General features: G+C 38.4%; 6 protein-coding genes across 8 annotated transcripts; 2 read left to right on the top strand and 4 right to left on the bottom strand.

The window, feature by feature from the left end:
* Positions 1-2,221: 2,221 nt before the first annotated feature.
* LOC117568944 (translation initiation factor IF-2) lies at positions 2,222-3,500 on the bottom strand. Its single transcript, XM_034249885.2, has 2 exons — positions 2,574-3,500; positions 2,222-2,438 (listed from the first exon to the last, which is right to left on the bottom strand). Exons 1-2 carry the CDS (start codon positions 3,413-3,415, stop codon positions 2,369-2,371), a joined length of 912 nt encoding a protein of 303 aa, XP_034105776.1. The 5' UTR covers positions 3,416-3,500; the 3' UTR covers positions 2,222-2,368.
* A 197-nt stretch (positions 3,501-3,697) lies between these two features.
* LOC117564483 (gustatory receptor 5a for trehalose) lies at positions 3,698-7,410 on the bottom strand. The gene is made up of 8 exons (XM_052004668.1): positions 7,375-7,410; positions 7,232-7,316; positions 6,913-7,104; positions 5,824-6,018; positions 5,498-5,766; positions 5,243-5,397; positions 4,174-4,429; positions 3,698-4,055 (listed from the first exon to the last, which is right to left on the bottom strand). Exons 1-8 carry the CDS (start codon positions 7,408-7,410, stop codon positions 3,960-3,962), a joined length of 1,284 nt encoding a protein of 427 aa, XP_051860628.1. The 3' UTR covers positions 3,698-3,959.
* Positions 7,411-10,205: 2,795 nt separating this feature from the next.
* On the top strand, positions 10,206-17,886 carry LOC117568881 (protein trapped in endoderm-1). 3 transcript variants are annotated; one of them, XM_034249792.2, is made up of 7 exons: positions 10,206-10,668; positions 15,940-16,031; positions 16,115-16,260; positions 16,322-16,422; positions 16,483-16,585; positions 16,849-17,339; positions 17,501-17,885. In XM_034249792.2, the coding sequence occupies exons 2-7, from the start codon at positions 15,941-15,943 to the stop codon at positions 17,685-17,687; spliced, it is 1,119 nt and encodes a 372-aa protein (XP_034105683.1). In that variant the 5' UTR covers positions 10,206-10,668; position 15,940; the 3' UTR covers positions 17,688-17,885. The 3 variants fall into 3 exon arrangements, with proteins under 3 accessions (XP_034105683.1, XP_034105675.1, XP_034105691.1); XM_034249784.2 differs by lacking the exon at positions 10,206-10,668 and adding an exon at positions 12,254-12,279 and having other exon boundaries at positions 17,501-17,886; XM_034249800.2 differs by lacking the exon at positions 10,206-10,668 and adding an exon at positions 14,249-14,267 and having other exon boundaries at positions 17,501-17,886.
* Positions 17,887-20,614: 2,728 nt separating this feature from the next.
* LOC117569093 (microtubule-associated protein RP/EB family member 1-like) lies at positions 20,615-21,905 on the bottom strand. The gene is made up of 2 exons (XM_034250113.2): positions 21,498-21,905; positions 20,615-21,427 (listed from the first exon to the last, which is right to left on the bottom strand). Exons 1-2 carry the CDS (start codon positions 21,616-21,618, stop codon positions 20,844-20,846), a joined length of 705 nt encoding a protein of 234 aa, XP_034106004.1. The 5' UTR covers positions 21,619-21,905; the 3' UTR covers positions 20,615-20,843.
* Positions 21,906-22,003: 98 nt separating this feature from the next.
* On the bottom strand, positions 22,004-22,905 carry LOC117569142 (60S ribosomal protein L35). Its single transcript, XM_034250176.2, has 3 exons — positions 22,776-22,905; positions 22,438-22,574; positions 22,004-22,364 (listed from the first exon to the last, which is right to left on the bottom strand). The coding sequence occupies exons 1-3, from the start codon at positions 22,776-22,778 to the stop codon at positions 22,133-22,135; spliced, it is 372 nt and encodes a 123-aa protein (XP_034106067.1). The 5' UTR covers positions 22,779-22,905; the 3' UTR covers positions 22,004-22,132.
* A 309-nt stretch (positions 22,906-23,214) lies between these two features.
* On the top strand, positions 23,215-24,315 carry LOC117569103 (ras-related protein Rab-18). Its single transcript, XM_034250124.2, has 3 exons — positions 23,215-23,395; positions 23,598-24,030; positions 24,102-24,315. Exons 1-3 carry the CDS (start codon positions 23,337-23,339, stop codon positions 24,204-24,206), a joined length of 597 nt encoding a protein of 198 aa, XP_034106015.1. The 5' UTR covers positions 23,215-23,336; the 3' UTR covers positions 24,207-24,315.
* The last annotated feature ends 293 nt before the right edge of the window (positions 24,316-24,608 follow it).

The following is a 24,608-nucleotide window of genomic DNA, read 5'->3' as shown; positions in this document are numbered from 1 at the left end:
AACACTTGAGACTAAAAGCTTTGTAGCTTTACTTAAGTACTCTGAAAGATTGACTTAGTTACGAGGCACAAAGCTTAGTCAATCTTCTAGTCATGCAGCTGAAATTTATTATACATATTATTTAAATATTTTATAATAGTTAAAGTGCACAAATATTGCAATTAATTTAAATTTAGCATGTCTAGCAAATTTATTTCTTAAGCCAAACTTGTTGCATAGTGTAGCTGAGTGTGTCGTAAATTCAAAGTATAAAATGGGCAAGCGTTGTCCCACCTTTTTTTATGGGCTGATCACAGCGCATCGTCACAGCACCGAAGGGGCCGCAAAAACCAGTTCAAATGGAACTGGGCAGTACACAGCAAGTCCCTGTTGATGTCGTCGGCCGTTGATTTATTGCATCAGAGATGCTGTGTAAAAATAACTACTTGTAATATGTTTTTTACTTTTTTCCACCTGCTACCCATAGGATAGAAGGGTATTACAGATTTGTGCCTGCAGGAAAAGGAGGCATCTCCGATCCTATAAAGTATAAATATTCTTAATCAGTGTAAGCAACCGAGACGATATAATGATATCTGTCTGTCCGTATAAACACCTAGATCTCATAGACTTAAGCTGGCTAACATACAAATACAATTCACTTCGACCGCACTTGAAGCTTTTATAAAATTCTTTTGTGTGTGAAAAACTTACAATCTGGTATATTGTGTACTCTTTAGTATATTTGAAATATAGTAGTATATCTAAATACCAATTATACCATTCGGTTATGCTTTGATTTAAAGTGGCAAAAATTTACAATTTCTATGGTATACTTTTCATTATAGGATTATATTAATATACCAAATATAGCTTTCGGATTATTTTAATACTTTTGCGGTTTAATAACTTGGTATATTATAATAATAATACCGCTTTGTTTTGTTCTCATTCAAGAAGAAGAAAAAACTTACAATCTCTTAGATTTTATATTCTATGGTATATTTTGAATGTAGTAGTATATCAATATACCAAGTACAGCTTTTGATATATTTTTATATTTGCTTTGCTTTATGATATACCAAATATAGTCTTTTGTGCAGTTTTAGTATTTTTGGTATATTCATTTGGTATATTATAAGAATAATACCGCACTGCTTTGCTTTCATTCAAACTGGCTAGCGGGTATCTCACAGTCGTGCACACTCGACTTTGCCTTTCTTACTTGGTGTTTTTTTCATCTTTTTTCTCATTTTCCTAATTGCACGCATTTGGGCAGAGTTTGTTTTTTGTTTTTCGTTTTTTGCTTTATGCATTTATCCATTTATCGCCGTTGTTGGAAATTTTGCGCTTGTCGCCATAAATGCTTTGGGGCGAGGTTTGAATTTCTCCATGCAAACTGGGCTGATACCTAGATACGCGTGTATAGATATGAGTCCCAGTGGAGTGCATTGATTAATTGAGACATTTATGGGCGTGGCAAGTACGTGATGTGCTGTTGGCCACGCTTGGATATGTCAATAAGGCCTCAGGTGGAATTTTAGCCATTTACGATTGCAGCGTGTCTACGATTTGTAGATGCAAATCAAGATCAGATCGTTTGGTGTATGGGGCGTATGCGTAACATTACTGGCATTAAGTCAAATTGAAAGAGCTTTCATGAAGCTTAAAAGCGCATTACGGGGGAGTTGAAAATAAAGTTTAAGAACTTATTTAAATAATAATTCCGATAGTATTTCATAAAATTTGAGTTTAATACAAGATAGAAAAATGTACATCTTGGAATTCCTCAAAATTGGTCTTATTGCTTGCTTCTCAATGTTTTAATTGTAGAAATTTCATGACAATAGGCCAAGGCATAAAGTATATTTAAGAAATTCAAAGATTATATATGCGACAAGTTTTAATATAGAACACATTAACTAAAATCTGGGATGAAGAAAATAATTGAGGGAGGACTGAAATAGAGTAAAAGATTAAATAATGTATTCAATAATATGATTCAAAGATACAAACTAATCTTTATATTTATCAAGAGATAAACTTCAACTTCATATCCAGTAAAAGATTTGAAAACTGTGTAAGATTTTTGGGGTTGATCTTTAGTATTATTTTTATTCATATTTCACTTGCAACAAACAATTAAAAAAAAAAAAACAACAAAAACTATTGTATTACAATAACAATAAGAATGTGATTTGTTAGACATTGAGCTATTTACAGTTAAGTATATATATAGTAAAGTATATATAAATGAGTAGCATATAGTTTAAAGTATATAGAGTAAGATTGCAGTCAGAGTATTTATATATACTTGTATATATGGTATATATAATAAGTCATTATTTAGATGTCTCTCTTTTTGGAGCTGTTCTCAATCGCTGAGCGCTTAATTCCAATTGCTGGGCACAAACTGAATTGGATTTCCCAGGAACGGAGCAGGCGGCAAGGCATCCAAGCTGAGCAGCAGTAGCAACAAAAAACATGAAAACGAAAAAATAAACAGGAAATCGTTAGACAACATTATTCGGTAAACAAGATTAGATAACAGCAGATCAATGCGCGAGCGAGGAATCGCGTGTGGGCAAACTCACCGCATTGGCTGCGCGGTCTCCGAGAGGATGGTGCGATAGTAACGTGGACGAGGTGCCACATAGTTGGCCGAAGCGTAGCTCCTTGGATTGGCGATGGGGAAACGAATGTTAGCATTGCTGCGGCGTGTACCAAATGGACGCGAGATGCGACTAATATCGCCACCTGCAGCTGCACCGGCAGCAGCTCCAGCAGCAGCTCCACCACCTCCTCCGGCTGCACCGCCACCGCCAGCAGCAGCTGCAGCACCAGCGGCAGCAGCACCACCACCGCCAGCACCACCGCCAATGGCTCCAGCGCCGGCAAAGCCAAAGCCAAAGTTACCCAGGCCAGCGCCAGCAACGGGCACCGGTGCCGTGTACATCGCGGACAGCTGGATGGGCACAAAGGCGGGCAGCGATACCGTTAGCGGCACACCAGGTGGTGGTCCAGCGGGTGATTCAGGTGCTGGAGCGGGAGCTGGCGCCGGGGCTGGAGCTGGTTCGGGCTCCGGTTCTGGTTCCGGCTCCGGCTCGGGCTCTGGCTCGGGCTCTGGCTCCGGTTCGGGAGCGGGTGCCGGAGCTGGTGCTGGCGTTGGTTTCGGTTTGGCTTCGGCTGCCTTCCAGGCGGCGAGCAGCGCCAACACTTCGTCCTTGGTGATGTGATTGGAGCGCGGTGGCAGCTCAAAGCTGGGCGGAGAGCTCCAGCCGCCGTGCCAGCCACTTGGTGGTCCCGAGCTGAACAGCGAACGCTGGGCACGTCCCGCCCCGGGATAGAAGTATTGAGCGCTGGCCAGGCTCAGGCTGCAGCCGAAGGCGAAGATGGCGAATAGCGTTAAGGTTGAAGAGCGATTGCTGCTAATCATGATGGTTGATGGTTTTGCTTTTGCTTGCTTGTTGCGAGTTGGATGCACGTTGCTTGTCTGCGCGTCAAGTAGGCCGACCCGCTGTCTTATATATGCTGCTGTTGCTAAAGCTGGTGATGCTGGCGCAGCTGGCCGGATTCGAATTGGGTTACAGTCGACAGGAAGTGGCAGGCTAGCCAAGCAGGCAGGCAGGCAGGCAGGCTGGCTGGCTTTGCTTTGCTTTGCCTAGCCTGGCATTGGCATTTGGTCAACTGGTTCAAATGATTAGGAAGGCGCACACAACATCGATGGCTGCTGCTTCAACTGCTGCTGCTGCTGCGGCTGCTGCTGCACCATTTAAGGCCGCATTGCATCACTCAAGAAAACTGGTTCACTCCCCACCAGCGACAACTGGACAAAATGTGTTTTGTGTGTTGTGCAGTGTAACATTTCTTGATTAAGTGCTTTGTGTGTTTGTGTGTTTGTCTCTTTGGGTTTCAATTTCATTTTTCGTTTTTGTTTTTTGGGATTACCATTTTCCTCCAAATATTTTCATTTTAAATTTTCAGTTAAGCAACTGCTGCGTGTGGCAGTCCCATGATTTCTTATCCTCGTGAAACTGTATGAGCACCAGCTCATAGGTAACAATGCTGCCCGCGACCTGTCAAAATACATGAAACATGAAACATGAAAAACACAGAAACTCAGTTGTCGTTGCCACCACAAATCAATCAATCAATAATTCATTAACTCGCCAGCTCGCCAGCTCGATCGCTCACCGTCAGAAATAGCTTCCTGGTAATGCTGAAGAATTTGAGGCCACTCAGCGACACATTGTCCGCTGACAATTCGCTGGCCAACCGCGACACTTCATCGCTGTAGCCGGCGTGTGGCACTTGGCGCAGAAGTTGCAACAGCGGATCGCGTGCCGCATCATTCACCGAGGACACAAAGAGCAGCACGGCTGTGGATCGGCCTATCAGAAACGATAGCGAGAAGTAAAAGTAAAACGCGTGCACTGTCGATGGCATCGTGCTGAAAGAGCAAAAGAAAAAGAGGTTATTGGTTTATATACTGGAAAGAAAATAATTATAGAGTTTCAGGTAAATATTCACAACTATTTAACTAACTATAACCCTATTTACTAAATTATATTGTAGTACAATACATTTTATTTTATTTTTATTTTTACTTTTAAAAATAGTTTTGATTTCTTGAATTTCATTTTTTTCAATGTGTTCAATTAGTAGTATTCTAATATTTTTATTTTATTTTTTTAACTTGCTTAATACTTTTCAATTTAAAGATAATTTTATAGATTTCAATTTTAAAATGTTTTTTTTTTTTTTGTTATGTCATATATTTTATCACATTTCAATTTAATTTTTCATATATATTTGAATTTTTACCTTCATTATTTTTGGATATATATTTTGTATTCTATTCGGTTTAATTTCTACTTTGTTATTTAATTATATATATTATTATAGATTTCATTGTATTTACATTTTCCCATTTGCAGATTTATATATTATAGAATTGATTTCTAAGATTTAACATAGTTTATATTTTTAAAAGTTGTCTTTTTAATTTCAATTTTACTTTTGTATTTAAATGTTAATTTGATTTTTGATTGACTGTTAAGGTTACGTAAAATAAATAAATAGTATATATTAATATTGAATACATGGTGAAATCCATTCAAAAATCGAGCTTAAAATACTACTTGTATTATTTACATTATGCCAGAAAAAGACATTAAAATTGAAAGCAATTACTCAGCGCATTAACAATCAATCTAATATCTATCTGCTATTTGTCTGTCTCCATTCACAGTTTATTACTCACTTTATGCTCTTGAGCAGCTGCAGGCAGACAAAATACAAATTGCTGCCAAAGGAGACTATGATGAGGACCGAGACGGCATCGTCCACCTCATAGATGAGCTCCACAATGGCGCGATAACGTTTGCGTGTGTGCGTCCAAAATTCCTCAGGCATGGGCTGCAAAAAACAAGTCGCAATTGTAGTTGTTGATGGAGATTGTGGATTGTGCAGTGCATAGCAAATGGACGGCGTGAGCAAGTGATCCGCATTCATTCACCTGTTGTACAGCATGCTGCAGATGGCACGTGAGTCGAGTGAGCAAATCATTTAGACCAATGCCCAGCAGCATGAGGAATATATCCATATAGCTCCAGCTGAACGTGAGCAGCACATTCTGCAGCTTGCCCAGCCAACCCAACCAATTGGAGTAGGCAAACAAATGGAAAAGCTGCGGTCCAGTGGCAAACAAATACGATTCGATGGGATCCCTGCGAGACGGACACAAATCATGATACACAAAGGCAATGATGCTAAGCAGATGCTCCACTGCAAAAAAAAAGGAAGCTTTAGTAACAGCTTTAATTAGCATAATAATTAGCATACCCAAGGAAAGGGACAGCAGCAGCATAGCGACTTGGTGAATACGTCGGGCGAGGTGCTCGCGTTGTTTCCAGTTCTGATGGGGCGGCAACTGTTTCTCCACGGCAGCCCAATGACGCATTAACGATGGCCACTTTCTCGCCAGTTGAAGGAAGACACAAAAGCCCAGCAGATTGCACACATGGAATATTATGGGTTCTGCAAAGGAAAAGGGTGAGTTTAATACTCAAATATGCAGAAAGTGTCGCTAGAAAGTTGTAATTTTTATACCCGCTACCCATAGGGTAGAAGGGTATTATAACTTTGTGCCGGCAGGAAATGTATGTAACAGGTAGAAGGAGGCGTTTCAACAGCCGAGACGATATAGCCATGTCCGTCTGTCCGTCTGTCCGTATGAAACACTGGATCTCAGAGACAATAAGAGATAGAGCTATCATTTTATCTATCATTATGTTTGCACGCAGATCAAGTTTGTTTCAAAATTTTGCCACGCCTACTTCCGCCCCCGCAAATCAAAAAAATGGAATAACAAGCGTAATTTGAAAGCTAGAGTTGAGAATTTTGGTATAGATAATAATTACTATAGTAGTTATGATTCCTAAAAATTTGGTTGCGATTAGATACAAATTGTCGAAGTTATTAAAGAAATACTTTTGTATGGGCAAAAACGCCTACTTACTAGGGGTCTTAGTTGCTTTGGCCGACAGTCTGGTATATTGTGCCGTCTATGGCATATTTTGAATGCGGTACTATATCGATATACCAAACATACCATTTGGTATATTTTTAGTATTTTTTTTTAGTATTTTCGGTATATTTTTAGAAAAATACCGCAAAATATATTTCTTTTATTCAAAATGGGTAGCGGGTAGTCGAGTACACTTGACTGTAGCTTTCTCACTTGTTGTTATTATATCAATTATTTTTACATCAATACACAAATTAGCTTTTTACTTTGACCACCTTGAACTGTATTCCTTTCAAAAGTTGATAGAGTGCAGTTTTCTAAAAATTGAATTATTTTGCATTCCCTTACAAAATGGCGGCCATAATGACAGAGTCTAGCTATCTCTTTCCAACTACGTTACTCACCCACATTACGCACATCGAGCAGACTGTGTGCCGTCATATTAATTGTGAAGATCGTGTCCACGCTGAGGCTGCAAATGCAGAGCACACTGTACCAGGTGCGCCAGCTACGCCAGCTGAAGCGCAATCCCTGCGCAGTTGCAGCATAAATGCCGCATACGGGCATCAAACTGAAGCATTGGGCTATAACGAGCACTTTGATTGGAATTGGGAGTTGGAAAATGTGGAATGTGCAATGTGGAATGGGGGAATGGTGGAATGATAAAATTGGTTAAATTGGTTAATCATAACGGGAGCCGCATTTTCCAAAACAGATGCTCACCTGGCGCAATCGCCTCATGAAAGCCGCCGTTGTGCAAAAAAAGATGGCGTCGTTGCGTAGCAGCTGCTGCAAAAAGGCAAAAATCAGAAAAAAAAAAAAATATTTTTGTCAAATAGGGAGCGACTGTGGGCGGTTTCATTTACCTCGCTGCATTTGTGGCTCGAGCCACCTCGCACCATGTTGATGCACTTGCTTCACCAACAGCAGCTGGCGGCGAAGGCGACGCCGTCGATGCAGCGGTTCATTTGTCGGACGATTTATTCGCTTGAACGTTGGCATCATGACTGCATGCAGATTGTTGGGTGCTTAGCGTCCACATTATGCCAGAATTGATGGATATCACAGCAAATCCTAATTGACAGCGCCAATCTTACCGTCTTAATGCGTATTTAATTGACCTAATGACACTGCACAAATCTAACTGCAATCAATTTAAATTGGGTATCGTTAACGTGCCATTGAGATTGACGATCCCGTTTCAAGCAATTTGCAATGGTCTTGCCAGATCCTTGCAAAAAGGTTCTAGTGTATCTCTTATGGGAAACTCATAAATATGTTAAACAAAAATTGGGACAAAAACAGCTTAATTACTGATAAACAGGAATTTTATAGTGCTTTATAAGAGATTTAAGTAAAATTCTAATTAATTAGGCTGCGATCCATTACGTTTTATAGGTGTGGACACACTGTCCAGTGCAGAATCGCCTTGCCAGATCACTACAAAAACATTCTAGTGTTGTTCAGTTAAGAAAAAAGTGAAATAATGAAAATGTGCTGCAAGTTAAAATATAACACAGTTCTAACATAATACCTGAAAGCAATTACGTTACAAGTGAAATTGCATATGTATAAAAAAGAAAATAACGCAAAAAATGCAGGAAACCATTGAATGCGGATATTATATAGACGAGCTTGCGCACGCCCACAACGCCGGCGGCATTTTGACATGGTGCATTTTTGAAGCAGTTCAACTGCTTTTCTGATCCTTGCCAACTTTCCAGCAAAAGAAAAACATAACATCAACAGCAACAGCAACAACGACAACACATGTATCGAATTTGACAAGTTAGTTGATTTTATTTTTATTTCTATACATTTCACCAAGTATCCCGCAGTGGACCGTGGCGATTTGTGGGTGCATGACAACATCAAAATTGATATTATTATAAATAATGGACAGCAAAGTGGAAAATGTTAAGCGAGAGTTGAGCTCGTAAACAAATGCATAAAAATTGAAAGTAATTACTAAGTGAGTGCGAAAATAGACGGGCGTGTGTGTGTTGATTTTAGCAATGTTGTTATCAGATTTGCAACATAAGGTATGCAGTCTGGATTAGCTAACTGTGCACTCAATAATCCGGTAAATTAACTAATTAGCTACTTATGTCGTTAGCTATGTGTGCGTGTATGACCAAGCAGTATGTGTATGTGTGTGTGTATCGTCAATGAGTGCAGTGCAGTAGTGCAAGCAAGCAGTTCATAGCAAAGTGTAGTAGGTCGTTAAATAGGATTCCGGGTTTCACTTTTCGTTTCTTGCTGGTCGCATAAATAATGCTCACATATTGACTGAGCTGGGATGCGGATGCCTTTGCCTGTTTATTCAACTCGGCTGTAGTAAACGGATCACCAGCTACCAAGCAACTAGTTTCATCAACTTTTAATTGGTGCGATTAGACGAAACGTGTTTGAATAAACACACACATACACATGCATATGCACATGCACACTGTCCTATAAACACACACTCACGCACACAAGTGTTAATTAACATAGTATGTGTGCAACAGCCAGGGTTAATTTTACATATTTCCTGACAACCGACGTATAACAATAATAATGGTAATAAAAATATAAAAGCTGAGTTATTAAAATATTTCATTTATTGTGAGGCAGCCTAACAACATAGAAAAGGAAAAGAAAAGTGAAGCAACAGCTACGTTTCATTTTCCTTGTTGCTTAACCGCATTTGATTTTTGAAATCAAAAGTGGCGCAGACTTTAAAGTAATTGATCTCTTTTCTCACTCCCCCATATCTGTCCCGCTCTTTTGCACCACATTTATCTCGCGCATTTGGTGTCAGAGACGAGAAAACTTGTTACGTCCACAGGATGTGGAGGATAACCAACAACAGGTTTCAATTGTAGTGTGCGGCTGATTTGAATAATGGATAACATTTGTAATTTGTGCTTTTTACTTTTTTCACTTGCCAGACAATCTATAACAATATAATAAAGCCTTATGCAAATCGACGGCCATTAACAAGTCGTAAAGAAGTTTCAAGTTCAGTTCGTGCAAGCTTCAAATTTCCTTTTCCGTCATGCTGGTTGTTAATGGTCTATTTCTTTTAACGAGTGCATAGGCGTGTGTATAATTAAATTGTTAAGCTAAGTTATGTTTTTAATATAGGGGGAGTAAAATTGATCCATTGCTGCTCTTAAAACCTTTCTAACATCGGTTAATTATTTCATTTTTGCACATTTCATTGTAGTGATTTTTTAAAAAGCGGTTTTTCTTAACGACTATTTTGCGGTGTGACCATAAGCTCTATTTCGAGACAATTTCCAGCCGTTACAATAAATTTCACACCTTACTCAAAATGGCACTGTAAACGCCTACGAGCAGCTGCGCTTACGCGGATATGGTCACCCTTGATCGTTCTTATAGGGTTAACAGTGTCATTTGGGAACAGCAGGGGCTCAACATTAACATTAACATTAACATTGAGCCAATGTCAAGTCATAGGTCCATTTCGATTAAATATTATATTTACATCTTTTAGAAATGATGTTCTTTAGGTGTTTATATAGATAAGTAATTTATTCAATAATAAATTCATGTTTATTAGGTGGCTGCAAATACCATATCAATTTTGTCATACAAAAATCGATGATTACAAAATCGTATACAAATCGATGCATCGATAGTGCTATCGATGCTTCTCCGCCTCTTACTTCTTCTGAAATTAATGATCATTTGTTGTTGTTTCGCCGCCAGATTCGGACGTGTATTTTCCCAATCTTTCTGCCATGCAATTGACTAACTTAATTTTAAAATTTCGCTCATGTTTTTGTTGTTGACAAACGTTATTTGTTTTTGTTATTAGCGCAAACACGACGTAACATTGATCTCCACAGCCGAATCGAGTCTTCAACAACAACAACTACGACACAATGTCTAGTCCGCCTGCGTACGACAAGTTTGCTACCAATTTCGAATAACATTTAAACAATTTAGTGTGTGCGTGCGTGCGTGTGTGTATGTTTGCGTGTTAGTTTAAGCCGTGTATGTGAAGAAGTGCAAACAAAAGTAAAACGTGAAGCATATCAAAATGCAATTACAATTACACTTCACGCAATTCCATAGTGTTTAGTTTAGTGGCGCCATCTAGAAGTCCCAAATTGTACTATCTTCACCGTCTGCAGTTGATCAAAAAACGGGTAAGCAACAAATGAAACCAGTTGGTTAATAATAATAATACAATGTAACATCAATGTGTGCGTGTGTGTGTGTTGAGAGTATGAGTGTGGGGCTTATGTTTGTTGGTGTGTGTGCATATGTGGCTTCAAAATATAATTTGAAACATTGCGCATACAGTTGTTGTTGTTTGTATGATAAAGAACAAACGGCTGTTTGCCTGCTGCATTCAATTCGATTGTCCGATTGACGTTTTCCACCCTCCCCTCTCTGTCTCTCTCACTCATTCCGTCAGCAGCAGCCGCCACAGCAGCAGCAGCAGCTAATACAACACACACACACACACGCATGCAGAAATTGTCCCACACACACATGCGTAAGCGACTTTTATCATGCACACATTCACATACAGATATACTCCAACATCCAAAACGAATTTACACACATTCATCTTCGCTTCGCCTTAGTTTTGTTGCCTCTCCTCGCATTTTCGTTTCCTTTTCAAATATATAGTTTTTTTTTTTGCTTATTTACTTTTGTTTTTGTCGTCTGCATTGACTGCATTGTTCTTGCAGTGAAGTTTTATAGCTATCAGCTATAAGAGTATGCATCATCTTTTCGTTTCTTTTTTTTTTTTTGTTTGTGTTTGTGTTTGTTTTGACCTGAAGTCTGACGCTGGCTTTGACCAAACGGCAGCAGCAGCACAGCTGATGATTCATCTGCCCATACACGGAAACAGCTTTTGTCTTACGACGACGCACGAATGCAATGCAAAAGCTCGACTCATTCATGATGTGTAAGAAAAAACCCCAACGCTGGGCGCGCTGTGTTTAGTTGTTCCGGTCGAGTTATGCATACACATTAAGAAATTATAAAAGAAAATAATATTATAATGCTAATAGTTATTATTACCGCGCTAATCGCCAATCAGCTCGATCGAGCGAATGTGCTAATTAAGCATTTTCGATTTTTCGATTAGTCAGCACGCGCAGTTGGCACTGTTAAGGTCTGCCTAACAAAGCCGGGTATGTTAAGGTCTAGCATATTTTCATTGATTTATATACAAGTCAATTAATTGCAGCTGCCCAAAATGTAATTGCATTGCGTATGCACTTCTTGCAAGCAGTGGTAGAGTTTGGTTTTTTTTGCACGCACCGGCAAGCAGTGCAAAAAGAACTGCATGTTTTACTGTTAATGAGAATCTGCTAGTCGTGAGTTTCTTTCATTTTTAACTTGACACAAAATATGTGAAAAGCAAAGAAAATGATAATGCTGATGCCACGAAAGTTGCATTTTCCCTTGACATAACTTGAGTCGAGGCGAGGCGAGGCGAGGCTTTTTTTAAGCTCAGCGACTTTTGTGTATTTATTGATTGCTCAAGTCGAATTCAAATTCAAGACTCTCAATTGAATAAAGATATTGCAGATAAGACAACGACAACAGCGTGTAAACATTAAACGTATGTGAAATGTGTATTTTCAGACACAATATCATCAATAGGCGAGGGTAGCTCGAACAATTCAAAGGCACACAGTATTAAACTTCTGATTGCAAATTTCGATTTGAATGGAATTTTTATAAAGCTATATGAAATTTACGGATTTCTACTACATGTAAAAAAAAATGATCAGAAGGTAATTAAATTAAAAATTAATTAAATTTGTTGCTAATTGTCAGATGTTTAGCGCATTCTGTTGAAGATTGGGAAAGCTCCATTTCAATTATTATTTAACAAAATTCATTAAAACGAAAGTTGTTAAAATTTGAGTCATTTTCGAATTTGTTTTTTATTTGTTCTATTGAAGATTGAACGCAGTTTCGGTTTCTTATTAAGTTCCCCTCGTTTGATTGAGCACCCCAAAAAGACTTTATGGGAAGCATTTAAAGTCAGTGCGATATATGCTCACAATCCTGACCCTCTGTTGAAAAGGGAATGTTCTGCTTTATGGCGATACACACACACACACACACACACACACACACACACAAGCATAAGTATGTATTTGTATCCAAGCATAAATGAGACTGCTTATCTCTAATATCACTGTGGTCCCCCCCATTAGTTACACGACTGAAGAGAAGAGAAGAGGGGAGGGGGAGGGGGAGGTATGAGAAACAGTGTGAGAGAGAAGGAGAGCTAGATTGGGGGAGGGTAGTGGAGGGGAGGGGAAAGAGTGAGACATGCATATTCAGATTTCATTTAATTTTTGTGTCATTCCCTCCCCAATGCCGAAAGCAGCAAAGCAGCAAAGCAAAGATAGAAGAGCTACAAGAAGTAGTTGAAGAAGAAGCAGAATCAGAAGAAGAGCACAAACACACACACACACACATGTTGATCATGCATGAAAGCGGGCCGCGTTTTACCCCGAAACCAAACAGAGCCTAAAAACTCATACGGAAAACTGTTGCGCAGGAGGGGAGTGCATAAGTGTCTGTGAGTGTGCGTGTGTATGTGTGTGTGTGTGTGTGTGTGGTGCGGGGGCTGTTGCAAGAACCCATTTGTTGTTGCAGAGTCACCGGAAACGGCGTTAAATGCGTAACAAGGCGCTTTTCAATTTAACCGATCCAAATACAAATAAAAAGCAAAAAGCATTAAATAAATGAAATTGTGTGTATGCAAAACATTTCACGTTGCTCTGCGACCTGCCAGCTCTCTTCTTCTTGCTCTTGTTCTTGTTGTTGTTGTTGTTGTTATCTGCGTGGATAAAACGCAGAGAATGAAACTGTCACATACAACAGCAACAACAACAACAACAACAACAACAAGAAGTAACAGCAACTGAAACTGAAAAAAAAGCAGCAAGAATTAAAATGTAAGAGGAGCGAGTGCATTTGACACGCCGAACTTTAAATACTCTAACAGAGAAAATGGAATGTTAAAGTGACACTCAAATAAATGCATTTTGTTTATTATTATTAAGTAATACAATTAATGTTTTTATTTTCAATTGTAATATTCTTAAATTGAATTATCATTTGCAACTTGGTATTATATTCTAAGGTACAAAATTGTAATCCGATTTATTATAATAATTAATAGGAATATTTTGGGAATATTTGAACTTTGTTTTTCACAAGTTTGACAATATAGTAGAACTATAATAATTATTTTTTGATGCAGAAATACGATAAATTCATTTTGAGAATCAATAATAATATTTTATAATTAATTTTGAATCAACATATACAACCATATTTCTTAGTAAGAATCAACTATGCCAAATTTCAGCTTCGTAGCTACGCTATCAGTCGAGTTCCAATAGTCGAGTGCAGCCCTCGAACTTGGTTAGGGTATAAAACTGAACATAAAACTGAAACCGAAACTGAACTGAACTCAACTCAAACGCAACGCAACGCAACGAAAAAACAAACAGAGCTTAATTGAAATTTTTCATTGCTCTGCGATGATATTTTTTTGTGGTTGCAACATTTCGATATTGAGCGGCGCGTCGCAAAGTTCGGTTCCAAGCTCCATCACTCAACATGTATTAGAAACATAAAAGAACAAAAAAAAAAAAAAGACAAAAAGAAAATTTACGAGTACTACTGACTGAACTTATCGATTGGATTCGCTTCGTCTTAAATCAAGTTGTAGTCACAATCTCTATCTCGCGTCTATAAGGTGGGTTGATCACGTCCCTTAAGTCAGCGCTGACCTTTTTCCCCGCTTATCTTCGCCTGTTTTTCGAATTGACCATAAAATTGTATACGAAGAGAGTGAAAGAAAATGCATTGAAAAACATCTGCTGATAGCACGAAATACGAAATACGAAATGGCACACAATGATAACACACAATTTAAGAACAAATTCGGGGGAAAAACGCAATGACACAACTGTAAACAAAGGAAGAAATTTCCGGTTCCAGGATTACTAATTTCGAATTTCGACATAAAACCGATTACTTTGCATAACGAAAGTAAAAATTGTGTCGTAAGTGATTGTGGAAGAACGGAAGTTAAGAAAAATTCAATAAACTTGTTTCGAACTCAAAATGTAAATTGATCAAAATTAATTTAAGAAATTTATAATTAAATCGGGAATTTTCATAACGGTTTACGAGAATTATTAATGGTTTTTTTCACGGCCAATTTAAAGTTTGGAAAATTTCTGAATCCCAAGATCGCCATGTATAAATGATTCGATATTTTTTTCTTAGAAATTACAATCTGTGGAATGGTTGACTAAATGAAATAATGTTGTATTAAGCATGATTCGAAGCTAAGCAATGCACATTCTATAAAAGAATTCTGATTAAACTAGAACAAATGCAATTCAAGGTCAACTTAAACGATATGAGAGTTATTCAGCTCGCAATCTTCAAGTCGTTTATACTAATATGTAAGAAATAACATATAGAAAATTTAGAAGCGATGAAAATTGTTGGTTTTAGATGTGCAGAGTTGCTAAGAACGGAAATATAACGGATAAAAGTGCACAATTAATGGCCATTATCAATTAAGTTTCTTATTCCAAAATGTCAAATGGTGATAGTATTATAATTTATTGAACACTAATTTATAATCTATTGATATTGAATAAATGAAGTTTCTATTTAAACGTGATCATTCCAAATATGATATGATTATAATTATGAAATTTTTATTTTCATTCGAGATGATCATTAATACATTATATTATGGAATTCTAAATATAAATTGATCATTAATTCATTATAATTATGTAATTTTCATTCGAAATATAATATGATCATTAATTCATTATAATGTATGTTGATTAAAGATCTAAAATGCGACTTTGAATCATATGTATTTTTCCCGTCTTTAAATGAATTGCTTTATATCAAATAAATAAAGTATAAATATAAATTACTCACACATTTTTCGAATTATTTAATCTTAAAATCGTGATAAAATTCTAATTTATTGAAAACTAATTTATAAATATAATAGGATCATTAAAGTATTCTAATTTGGTGTTGAATAAAGATCTAAAATGGGATTATTGTTTTATATATTTCCCGTTTAAAAAAGTATAAATATAAATTACTCACACACTTTTGACGTAATTTAATCTTATTGAAATAAAATCGTTATTTTATAACGAGATAATATACTAATCTATTAATATAATAGGATCATTAATGCATTATAATTAGTGTTGAATATAGATCTTTTTTAAATTGCTTTATATAAATGAAAAAAAATTATTTATTTAAATTAGCCACACACTTTTGAAATGATTTAAGCTTATTAAAATAAAATCGTCCATAGAAATGAAAATATTTTTATACAAATACACTAATTTATAATCTGTATTGAATTGCTTTTGCAGCATGGACGTTCCCACACAGTCTATATACCCGCATTCCGCAACGCTTTTCGCTGCCATTTGTGCCTGTGTCTTTGTGACCATCGGCGTATTCGGTAAGTATCTCTCGACTAATGCCCCTCGATCCACATAACATATAAATCCCCTACTATAATACAACATTTGGACATGATTGCAGGAAATCTAATTACGCTTCTGGCGCTGCTCAAAAGTCCAACGATACGCGAACATGCGACGACAGCGTTTGTCATCTCGCTCAGTATATCGGATCTGCTCTTCTGCTCCTTCAGCCTGCCATTGACAGCCGTTCGATTCTTTCAGGAGGTAGAACACTAATATATTTTGAATGATTTTTGTATTTTAATAATGCCATTCTATTATTTAGAGCTGGACTTTCGGCAGCACTTTGTGCAAGATATTTCCAGTGATCTTCTATGGCAATGTCGCCGTCTCGCTGCTCAGTATGGTGGGCATTACACTCAATAGGTAGCAGAGTACATTTAAAATGATTAATTCGATTACACAACTAATCAAATCTTTACTCAGGTACATACTCATCGCTTGTCACAGCAGATACTCACAGATCTACAGGCCCAAGTACACGACGCTGCAGCTGTTGTTCGTTTGGGCCGTTTCCTTCCTGCTACTGGTAAGATGGTCTTTCGTTTAGTGATTAGTGATGCAAAGTTATCGATATGTTGTTTGTACTATCGATGTTTGATAGTTGTAGTTGATCTTCAGTTGCTTTTGTTTATACTCAAAGTTGATGGTATGCAAATCAAAAAGAGATTTTAATGGGCAACAAATAGAAGTTATTTGTAATATATCGAAACTATCGATTGTGCATCACTACTTACTATCGATCAACAAATTAGAAACTGTGCATTAATCCTTGAATTTGAATGCTTTCAGCTACCTCCAATTTTGGGCATTTGGGGCGAAATGGGACTGGACGAGGCAACCTTCTCCTGCACAATACTCAAAAAGGATGGCAAATCGATTAAGAAAACACTATTCCTCATTGGTTTTCTGCTGCCATGTTTGGTCATCATCATTTCATACTCCTGCATCTACATAACTGTGCTGCATCAGAAGAAGAAGATACGCAGTCATGATAATTTCCAAATTGGCGCTGCCGGCGGTGCAAAGAATGCATCAGCATCGGGCTCGTATGTGACGACAACGAGTACAAGGAAGGCGAGAGAGGATAATCGCCTCACTGTGATGATGGTCACCATATTTTTGTGCTTTCTCATCTGCTTCCTGCCGCTGATGCTGGCCAATGTGGTGGACGATGAGCGCAAAACCAATTATCCTTGGCTGCATATCATTGCCTCTGTGATGGCCTGGGCGTCCAGTGTCATCAATCCGATTATCTATGCAGCCAGCAATCGCAATTACAGGTGAGGCAGGCCACTTGAACCTTTTTAGCAGGACTGCAAAACTTGAATCTTGAGTTGTAAATTTAATTATATTTGAGACTCAAGTTTTGCAGCCTTGACTTTTTACTTCTACAATCCTATATAACATAATTAATCAAATGTTTTCTCTTTCATTATTTTAGGGTGGCGTACTTTAAGATATTCGCATTGCTCAAGTTCTGGGGAGAACCGCTGTCGCCGATGCCAAGTAGAAACTATCACCAAAGCAAAAACTCAAAGGAATTATCGGGCGTTATTCGCAGCACGCCATTGTTTCACGCTGTTCAAAAGAATAGTATCAACCAAATGTGCCAAACATATTCAGTATGATGAGTCTTTTGTATTCGACGACGAGTTTGCAATACACACACCAATTAATCTACTTATTAATCATATGTATTTTTTTTCCCCTAATTTATACAAATCTACATACATACTATATATAAATTTATTATATTATATTCGAGAGCACAGAAGAAAACGACAACAAAAATATAGAGAATATTATATTGTGACGATATAAACCATGTATTTATAACGATGGAATGTCCTTTTTGAAGTGTACTTCAAGAAAAAACTTGAAAGAATCAAACAGGATATAGCCGAGATATATTTTCATTTTTTGTATGTATACGAGAATGTCCATGAAACAGTTTTGCTCACAGGATATTCGTCGTTTTTAGTTGGTTTTTATTAACTCGAACTCTCTTGGATATCTCACCTCCTTAGCGATATCCTTGAATGCCACTCGATTGTGCCAGAAGCCCTGTTTTAAGAAGAGGTATGTCCCGGCGAGATCCTTAAAGATTTGAAAAATCTGTGGGTAAAAAGCGAATGTCCTTTTTCGAAAATGAGCTATATCTTGGCCATATCCTGATCCAATTTAAAAGGACTCGTACTGCAAGAATCCCAGAGAGCCAACTCTAACAATTGGCATCAAAAAATCGTGGGATCATCGACGAATCCAACTGCTCAAAATTTGCAGTGGAAAATGTGCGAAAACCACATAACGAAGGATATCTCGACAACTACTAGGACGATTCGGAAGTCCTTTGGCAGGATAATAGTGTTCATCAAGCTGCTTCATTTGACATAGCCCATGCAAGGATCCGACAGGATATGGATGAGATATAAGCTATTTTCTGTTTACAAAAATGTCCTTGTAACTTGACTGATTGAAGGATATTCGTCCTTTTAAGTATGCCATGCGGTTTGTGTCCGAAAAAGCTATCATTGTGCCAAAGGACATGCCATTCGTCCTTCAAATGACCGAGTTACGGCGGATTTTCGAAATTTTGGCCAATTTTTGTAAAAAATTGTTGCGAAATATTTCCGTTAAAATCTTAAAATCGATGAATGCCACTCGATAGGTATGACGTAGCTGAGCATACAAATTGGTGTTACGAATTTTCTAGGATATAGTATCAGGAAAAACAACCCATAATAAACCATTAAAAAACGTATCGTTTTGTAACGTATTATTTGAAATATTTTTATTTAAAAAAATAATCGATAATCGATACATTGTTTTTGTATCATATTATTTAATTAATTATCGAAAATAGTCGATATTATTTTTTAACGTATTTCTTTTAGATATCCAGAAAAATCTAGTTTGCCATGAAAAAGGTTGGACAATTTAGAAACGATTTGTTTACTTTTCGTACATTTTGGGTGGTTAGTAAACTTTACTTTTGGGGATCTAGGCAGGCCTAAGCAAACTTGTCTTAAAGGCAAACACATACTCAATCAATAAATACAGCAGGAGAGAGAGAGTTAGTTATTCAATGACAAGGAAAATAATATGGAAATAAACGAAAACTTAAGCGATACAAGCAATAATCAGAAATTCTGGTGTTGCGCCTGGGGTCTACTTAAAGGCGAAAGATCCCCGTCGACTGGCAGGCAAAAAGCCCAAGAATTCGTTATTATCGGCGGCATCGAACCGCAAATGAGAATTGTGCATTTATCGGCCACAGAGGATCATGTGTTCCCCTATGAATACACTTTGCCCTTGCCTGGCATGGGTGTTCATTGTGTGGCCGTCAGTCCGGACAGCAGTTGCATTGCTGCCATCGCTGTGGATGGCAATCTAATGTTGATGGATATCAACACTGGCGTACGTTTGCCCAGTGTCAGTCACCGTGTGGTCAGCAATTTCTGGTCCACGGCTTTTGGGGCTGAGAGCAATGAGGCTGTCTACGCTGGTTCCGGCAATGGACGTATCTTTAAGTATGACACCGCGAAGGGGAAATTGTTGCACAGCTACGACACGGAACGTTGTGAGAATATCCTTGGTTTGGCCATCAGCGGAGATGAACGTTTGTTGGGTGCCACCGATTATGCCGGTAGATTCTCGTTGATCGATGGTGCCACTGGTCAGACATTGCGGCGTCGCAATTTTAAGCATCCTCTACGTAAATTGGTCTTTCAACCGAATATGAAACGTGCTTTGGCCGCCTGCGATGACAAGACCGTAAAGCTCATTGATTTGCCCAGTGGGACGATGTTCCACGATCTGAAGGGACACGATTCGTCTGTGATGTCGGTGGACACCTCGCCGGATGGTCGACTTATTGCAAGTGGTGCCTGCGATGGCTCCATCAAGTTGTGGGACACTCGCAACACCAAGAACACGCTGTCATTTCTGTCGAGTAATAACACGAATCTGTGGGATGTGGCCTTCAATAGGCGCAGCAACAAGATCGGATTTGTGGGCGACGGCAAGGGACTGAATGTCTACTATTGCCTTGGTGGAATGGGATTGATGTTAGTGTGAAAGACATGTGTTTTTAAAGTTGCATTACTATTAAATTGTTGCGCTTTAACGAGTTATCAACTTAGCAAAGTACGTCAGGCTAGTGCTCGGAACTTAATCACGAATAGTGATCAGTGCAGGTAATATAACGAGTCCGCAGTTAAGGAAATACTGGAGCATCTCCTCTATGTATGTTCAGCGTTATCCTGACTCCGATTTTCGTGGCGTGTGACGTGTCACCCAGGATGTTCCTCCACTGGGGTCCATACTCCACCCCTCTTAGGGTCATCCACATATATCTGAACCTAAACCTATGAGCAAACCTGAAGAGAAAGTTTATTGGCAACCCTCGCCAAGGCCTCATTAAACTGCGGTCTGTTTTCTTTTTGGTGTTCGCTACTTCACCCAGTTGCGACGAGAGGGAGCAAGGGTATAAAAGGGTAATAGCGAGGATGGTGGCAACTCTGTAAATAAAAAATATATATATTTCGATGACGCGACCTTAATTGACAATCGGTTGTCAGCGGCATTTTTATTTGTAATTTGTAAATTGTTAACAATTTATTTTTAATGTACCTTTGTTTTTGTTTGCTGATGTTAGCTTTATGCTTTTATGTATGGATGCTCATATGTGTGTGTGTGTGTATGTCCGTGTGTTTTCTACTTGTCTCCTTGTGTCTTTTGTTTTATCATCGATTGGAAAGCTATCGATATTCTATAGTGCACACTTATTCATCGAGTATGTCAAGGATTTTTTGAAGCAACGGATTATCGCCGTCATTCAAATGCTCCTCGCAAATCATTCGCACATCACGAAACTTGGCATTGTAGATGCTGCGCTCCTCTTCAATCTTTGCCAAATACGCCTTCATGTCCTGCACTTCTGTATCGGTTACACGCGAATCGTTCAATTGGCTGCTGATGCGACTTATCGATTGGTCCACATCAAAAGTACGCGAGCGACCGCCGCTGCCATAAATCGAAGTTGGCAGCACTATCGACTGCTTGATGGTACTCGGGCCGAATCCCATGGGGACGCCATCGCGGGCGGCGAGTGCATTGTACGCCCTGCCATTGTAGTTGGCATTGAAGAACTTGCGGAACCATTGCAAGAACTCAAAATTGTCCTGGAAGCGACTCTTGATGAGACGCTCGACTGGTATCTCCTTTTTGACAATCTTCTTTTGGAAGCTCGCTTGCAAAATCTTAAAGTTATGCACAAATTCATGCTCCTGATTGCAACGAAACTTAACGCGTTTGATGGCCACCGAATTGGGAAACATCATATCCATCATCTGACAATAAGCGGCTCCTAAAAGACGAAACACAAATCATAAACTAAATCAAAATGTAACACAATTGAAGGACAACTCCTCTCTCACCAGTGCAAAGCTCCTCGATCTTGCGAAACTCGGACTTCAATTGCTTATTCACCCAGCTTAGCATCTCATGGCGCGAAAAATTCTCCGATGAAACATTCGTCGAGTGCACATTAACAGCCATATCTTTCCCTTTATTTTTGCTAAATCCCTTTAAACTAAATTAATGGTACAAACAAAAAATTGAATTGGATGTTTAGTTGTTCGTGAGCAAATTCTGTATATTGACACCAGAATCCCTGAATGTGTGCTGCAAATAACAAATGATCTATGGCCTACATGGATCCCAACAGAACAGAAATAAAATAAAATTCATTTCATAGCCAGCATAAGCCAAGCATCAATGTGCACGTGCACGCAAGACTATTTTGCGCTCGGGCCTTCGCATGACAAATTCCATGATGCTACCAATTGGGACACTGCAAATCTTATTGGACACTTCGTTTGCTTGGGCATCATTTATAGCTCACACACATACACACACGCGCGTTGTAACACAAACACAGAGATTTCACATTTAAAAAAAAATGGTTTTATTTTCTTATTCCTTTTTTCTTTCTTTTTCAGGAGAATTTTCTTAGCGCACACTATATATGATGTAGTTGGTTAACAATTTGTATATTGTTTCGCCTTCATATTTATGCCTTGACGGCGAATTTGCGTTGTGGGAAGATGGAACGCTTGCGGATTTCCTTCAGCGTCTTGCGGTTGGCGTCGCGGGGCGACAGAGCCTTGCGCATGGCGCGGGTCTTCTTTTTGCGCAGATCCAAAGGCTTGTACTTCTTGTTCTTGAACACCTTGCGCAGATTCTCCTTCTGCTTCTGGTGCATCACAATGAAGACGCGAGCGATAGCTTTGCGCACAACGCGGCTGCAAAGTGAACAAATAACAAATATTATTAGTGTTGTTGTTTGATGTTGTTTCGACTTGACTTGTGACTTACATCTTGGAGAGCTTGGATGGTGCTCCACCGGTGACTTTAGCCACACGCAAGTTAAGCAGCTCATTCTTGAGCTCATCCAATTGCTTGGTGAGCTCGCGCTTGTCCTTGGTTCTCAATTCGGAGCACTTAACCTTCACCTATGTTTCGTTGTAGAGGAATAACATGAAAAAAAAAATGCAATTAGTTTCCATTATATTAAGAATGCGCACACACAAAAAATAATAAATCACACACGTTAAATGCATATTTTGTTGAATGTTTCACATATTTCTTTGTTATTTTCTATGCGGATGTGTGTTATTTCGTAAAATTAAAATTCATAGAAACTCGGCACCAACCATTTTTCTCGCTGGTCACGTCAAAAAAGAAAGAACTAGGGCCGCACAATCGAGCTAGGGCTGCGAATTGAAAACAAACGCCGATTTTTGACAGTTGCAACACTTTACAGCACTACTGTTGTCTAACACTGGTGAGATTCATGTTAAGGGGCAGTGCGAGTGAAAACAGTATATACATTTCTTTTTTAATTTTTTAGATGATAATTATTATTGAACATCAATTTGATTAGTGGGGAAGAGAAAACCCGAATGGCGAGAAAAAAATGCGTCAGATAATATCTAGATTTAAAAAAAAAACCCCTAAAATAGAAAGCTTTTTAAAGAAACGCGCCTTTTCATACGCGTTCGGAAATATACTAAAATGTTAAATGAAGTGCAGCCAAGTGTCAGTTATCTTTACATTGGTATTAAGACATATTTTATAGAAAATTTGCATGTGGTCACACGCAGCCAAATAAAACAGCTTTAAGAAAGCTCTATTTTTATATTTACTATTGTAAATGAAGGCAAGCAGCAAATAAATAAATATAGAATAAATAATTACACTCAAGTAAATTAAGAATGGCTGACAGAGCTATCAAACTGCTAATAATCGGCGAAAGTGGCGTTGGTAAATCCAGGCAAGTTTATTAATAACTAGCTTATTCCAAATTGCGTATTTCGCATATACATACATACGCAGTTATATGTAAATACACGCTCCCACACACATATACGTGTACTATATATATGTAAACAAATACCTAAATAGAGATTGGCTTAGTAATATTGTGTGTCATAGCATGCGTATTGCGTATTTCATTCAAATCTTATTGTTTATAGCCTGGTACGTCGCTTTGTGGAAAACAAATTCGATGAGAACCATGACGTCACAATTGGCATGGACTTTAAATCGGCGGTGATGAATGTAGATGGCATTGATTACAAAGTCGCACTTTGGGACACAGCTGGCGCTGAAAGATTTCGCAGTCTAACGCCCAGTTTCTATCGGAAAGCTCTGGGCGCAATTCTCGTTTACGATATCACAGATCGCGATTCGCTTGTGAAATTGGAGGCATGGCTTGCGGAGGTGGATAGCTTCAGTGATAATCCCAACATTGCCATAATTGTGGTGGGCAATAAGATTGACAAGGATCGTGTTGTGGATCGCGAGGAGGGACGCAAATTTGCACGCAAGCATCGAGCGCTATTCATTGAGACATCAGCGAAATGTGATCAGTTTGTGAGCGATGCATTCAGAGATATTGTGGAAAAGGCAAGTCAACAAGTCGCAGTACTATATAGTTGTTAACCGTAATCGTTAATTGTGTGTAATTGCACTTACAGATTGTGTCATCAGAATATTTTGGCTCCGGCACCGGTGCATCGAATGGCATGACTATTGATAACACACAGGATGTTGATGCTGCCGGATCGACGTGTTACTGTTGATCGATGATGGCCTCATTTGGATAACCAATCTTTTGTCAAATTTCTAGAGTGTATTTATTTAAACAACCAAAAAAAAGCGTTTCAAAAATATCATTAGCATAAAGTCAAATCGTCTACTACTTCAATAATCCCGCCTTGGTATCGCTTTTTGTGGTAAGCAACACAAACAACAAACAAATGATGTTTTACGTACCTTAATTGTAAATATAATTTACTCCATAACATCCAACGATCATCATTGTTTACATGCACGAGTGCGAAAGAAAGCGCACTGTTGTGGTCCGCCTCCTTCCTATGTATATGTATGTATGAGTGCGTTTGTACAAAAGAGAGAGCACGAGTCCAGTTTGATTTTCTCAAAATGTTGTTTTTCATTTGATTTATTTATTTATATGAAGACAT

Source organism: Drosophila albomicans, chromosome X (genome assembly GCF_009650485.2).
Source record: "Drosophila albomicans strain 15112-1751.03 chromosome X, ASM965048v2, whole genome shotgun sequence".
NCBI lineage: Eukaryota > Metazoa > Arthropoda > Insecta > Diptera > Drosophilidae > Drosophila > Drosophila albomicans.
Note: the sequence above shows the minus strand (reverse complement) of the source record. Positions and strands in the feature narration are given on the sequence as shown.

Excerpts from the sequence above, each read along its gene's own strand:
- LOC117568944 (XM_034249885.2), bottom strand. The coding sequence starts at position 3,415 with ATGATTAGCAGCAATCGCTCTTCAACCTTAACGCTATTCGCCATCTTC. Across the intron at positions 2,439-2,573 it reads GAGACCGCGCAGCCAATGCG|CTTGGATGCCTTGCCGCCTG; the intron begins GTGAGTTTGCCC and ends ACTGCTGCTCAG.
- LOC117564483 (XM_052004668.1), bottom strand. The coding sequence starts at position 7,410 with ATGGTGCGAGGTGGCTCGAGCCACAAATGCAGCGAG. Across the intron at positions 7,317-7,374 it reads CGAGCCACAAATGCAGCGAG|GATTTTTGCCTTTTTGCAGC; the intron begins GTAAATGAAACC and ends TTTTTTTTTTCT. Across the intron at positions 5,398-5,497 it reads TGCAGCATGCTGTACAACAG|CCCATGCCTGAGGAATTTTG; the intron begins GTGAATGAATGC and ends TGTTTTTTGCAG.
- LOC117568881 (XM_034249784.2), top strand. Across the intron at positions 16,586-16,848 it reads CCGTTTCCTTCCTGCTACTG|CTACCTCCAATTTTGGGCAT; the intron begins GTAAGATGGTCT and ends GAATGCTTTCAG. Across the intron at positions 17,340-17,500 it reads GCCAGCAATCGCAATTACAG|GGTGGCGTACTTTAAGATAT; the intron begins GTGAGGCAGGCC and ends TCATTATTTTAG.
- LOC117569093 (XM_034250113.2), bottom strand. The coding sequence starts at position 21,618 with ATGGCTGTTAATGTGCACTCGACGAATGTTTCATCGGAGAATTTTTCG. Across the intron at positions 21,428-21,497 it reads GATCGAGGAGCTTTGCACTG|GAGCCGCTTATTGTCAGATG; the intron begins GTGAGAGAGGAG and ends TTCGTCTTTTAG.
- LOC117569142 (XM_034250176.2), bottom strand. Across the intron at positions 22,365-22,437 it reads CCATCCAAGCTCTCCAAGAT|CCGCGTTGTGCGCAAAGCTA; the intron begins GTAAGTCACAAG and ends TTCACTTTGCAG.
- LOC117569103 (XM_034250124.2), top strand. The coding sequence starts at position 23,337 with ATGGCTGACAGAGCTATCAAACTGCTAATAATCGGCGAAAGTGGCGTT. Across the intron at positions 23,396-23,597 it reads AGTGGCGTTGGTAAATCCAG|CCTGGTACGTCGCTTTGTGG; the intron begins GCAAGTTTATTA and ends TATTGTTTATAG. Across the intron at positions 24,031-24,101 it reads TCAGAGATATTGTGGAAAAG|ATTGTGTCATCAGAATATTT; the intron begins GCAAGTCAACAA and ends TTGCACTTACAG.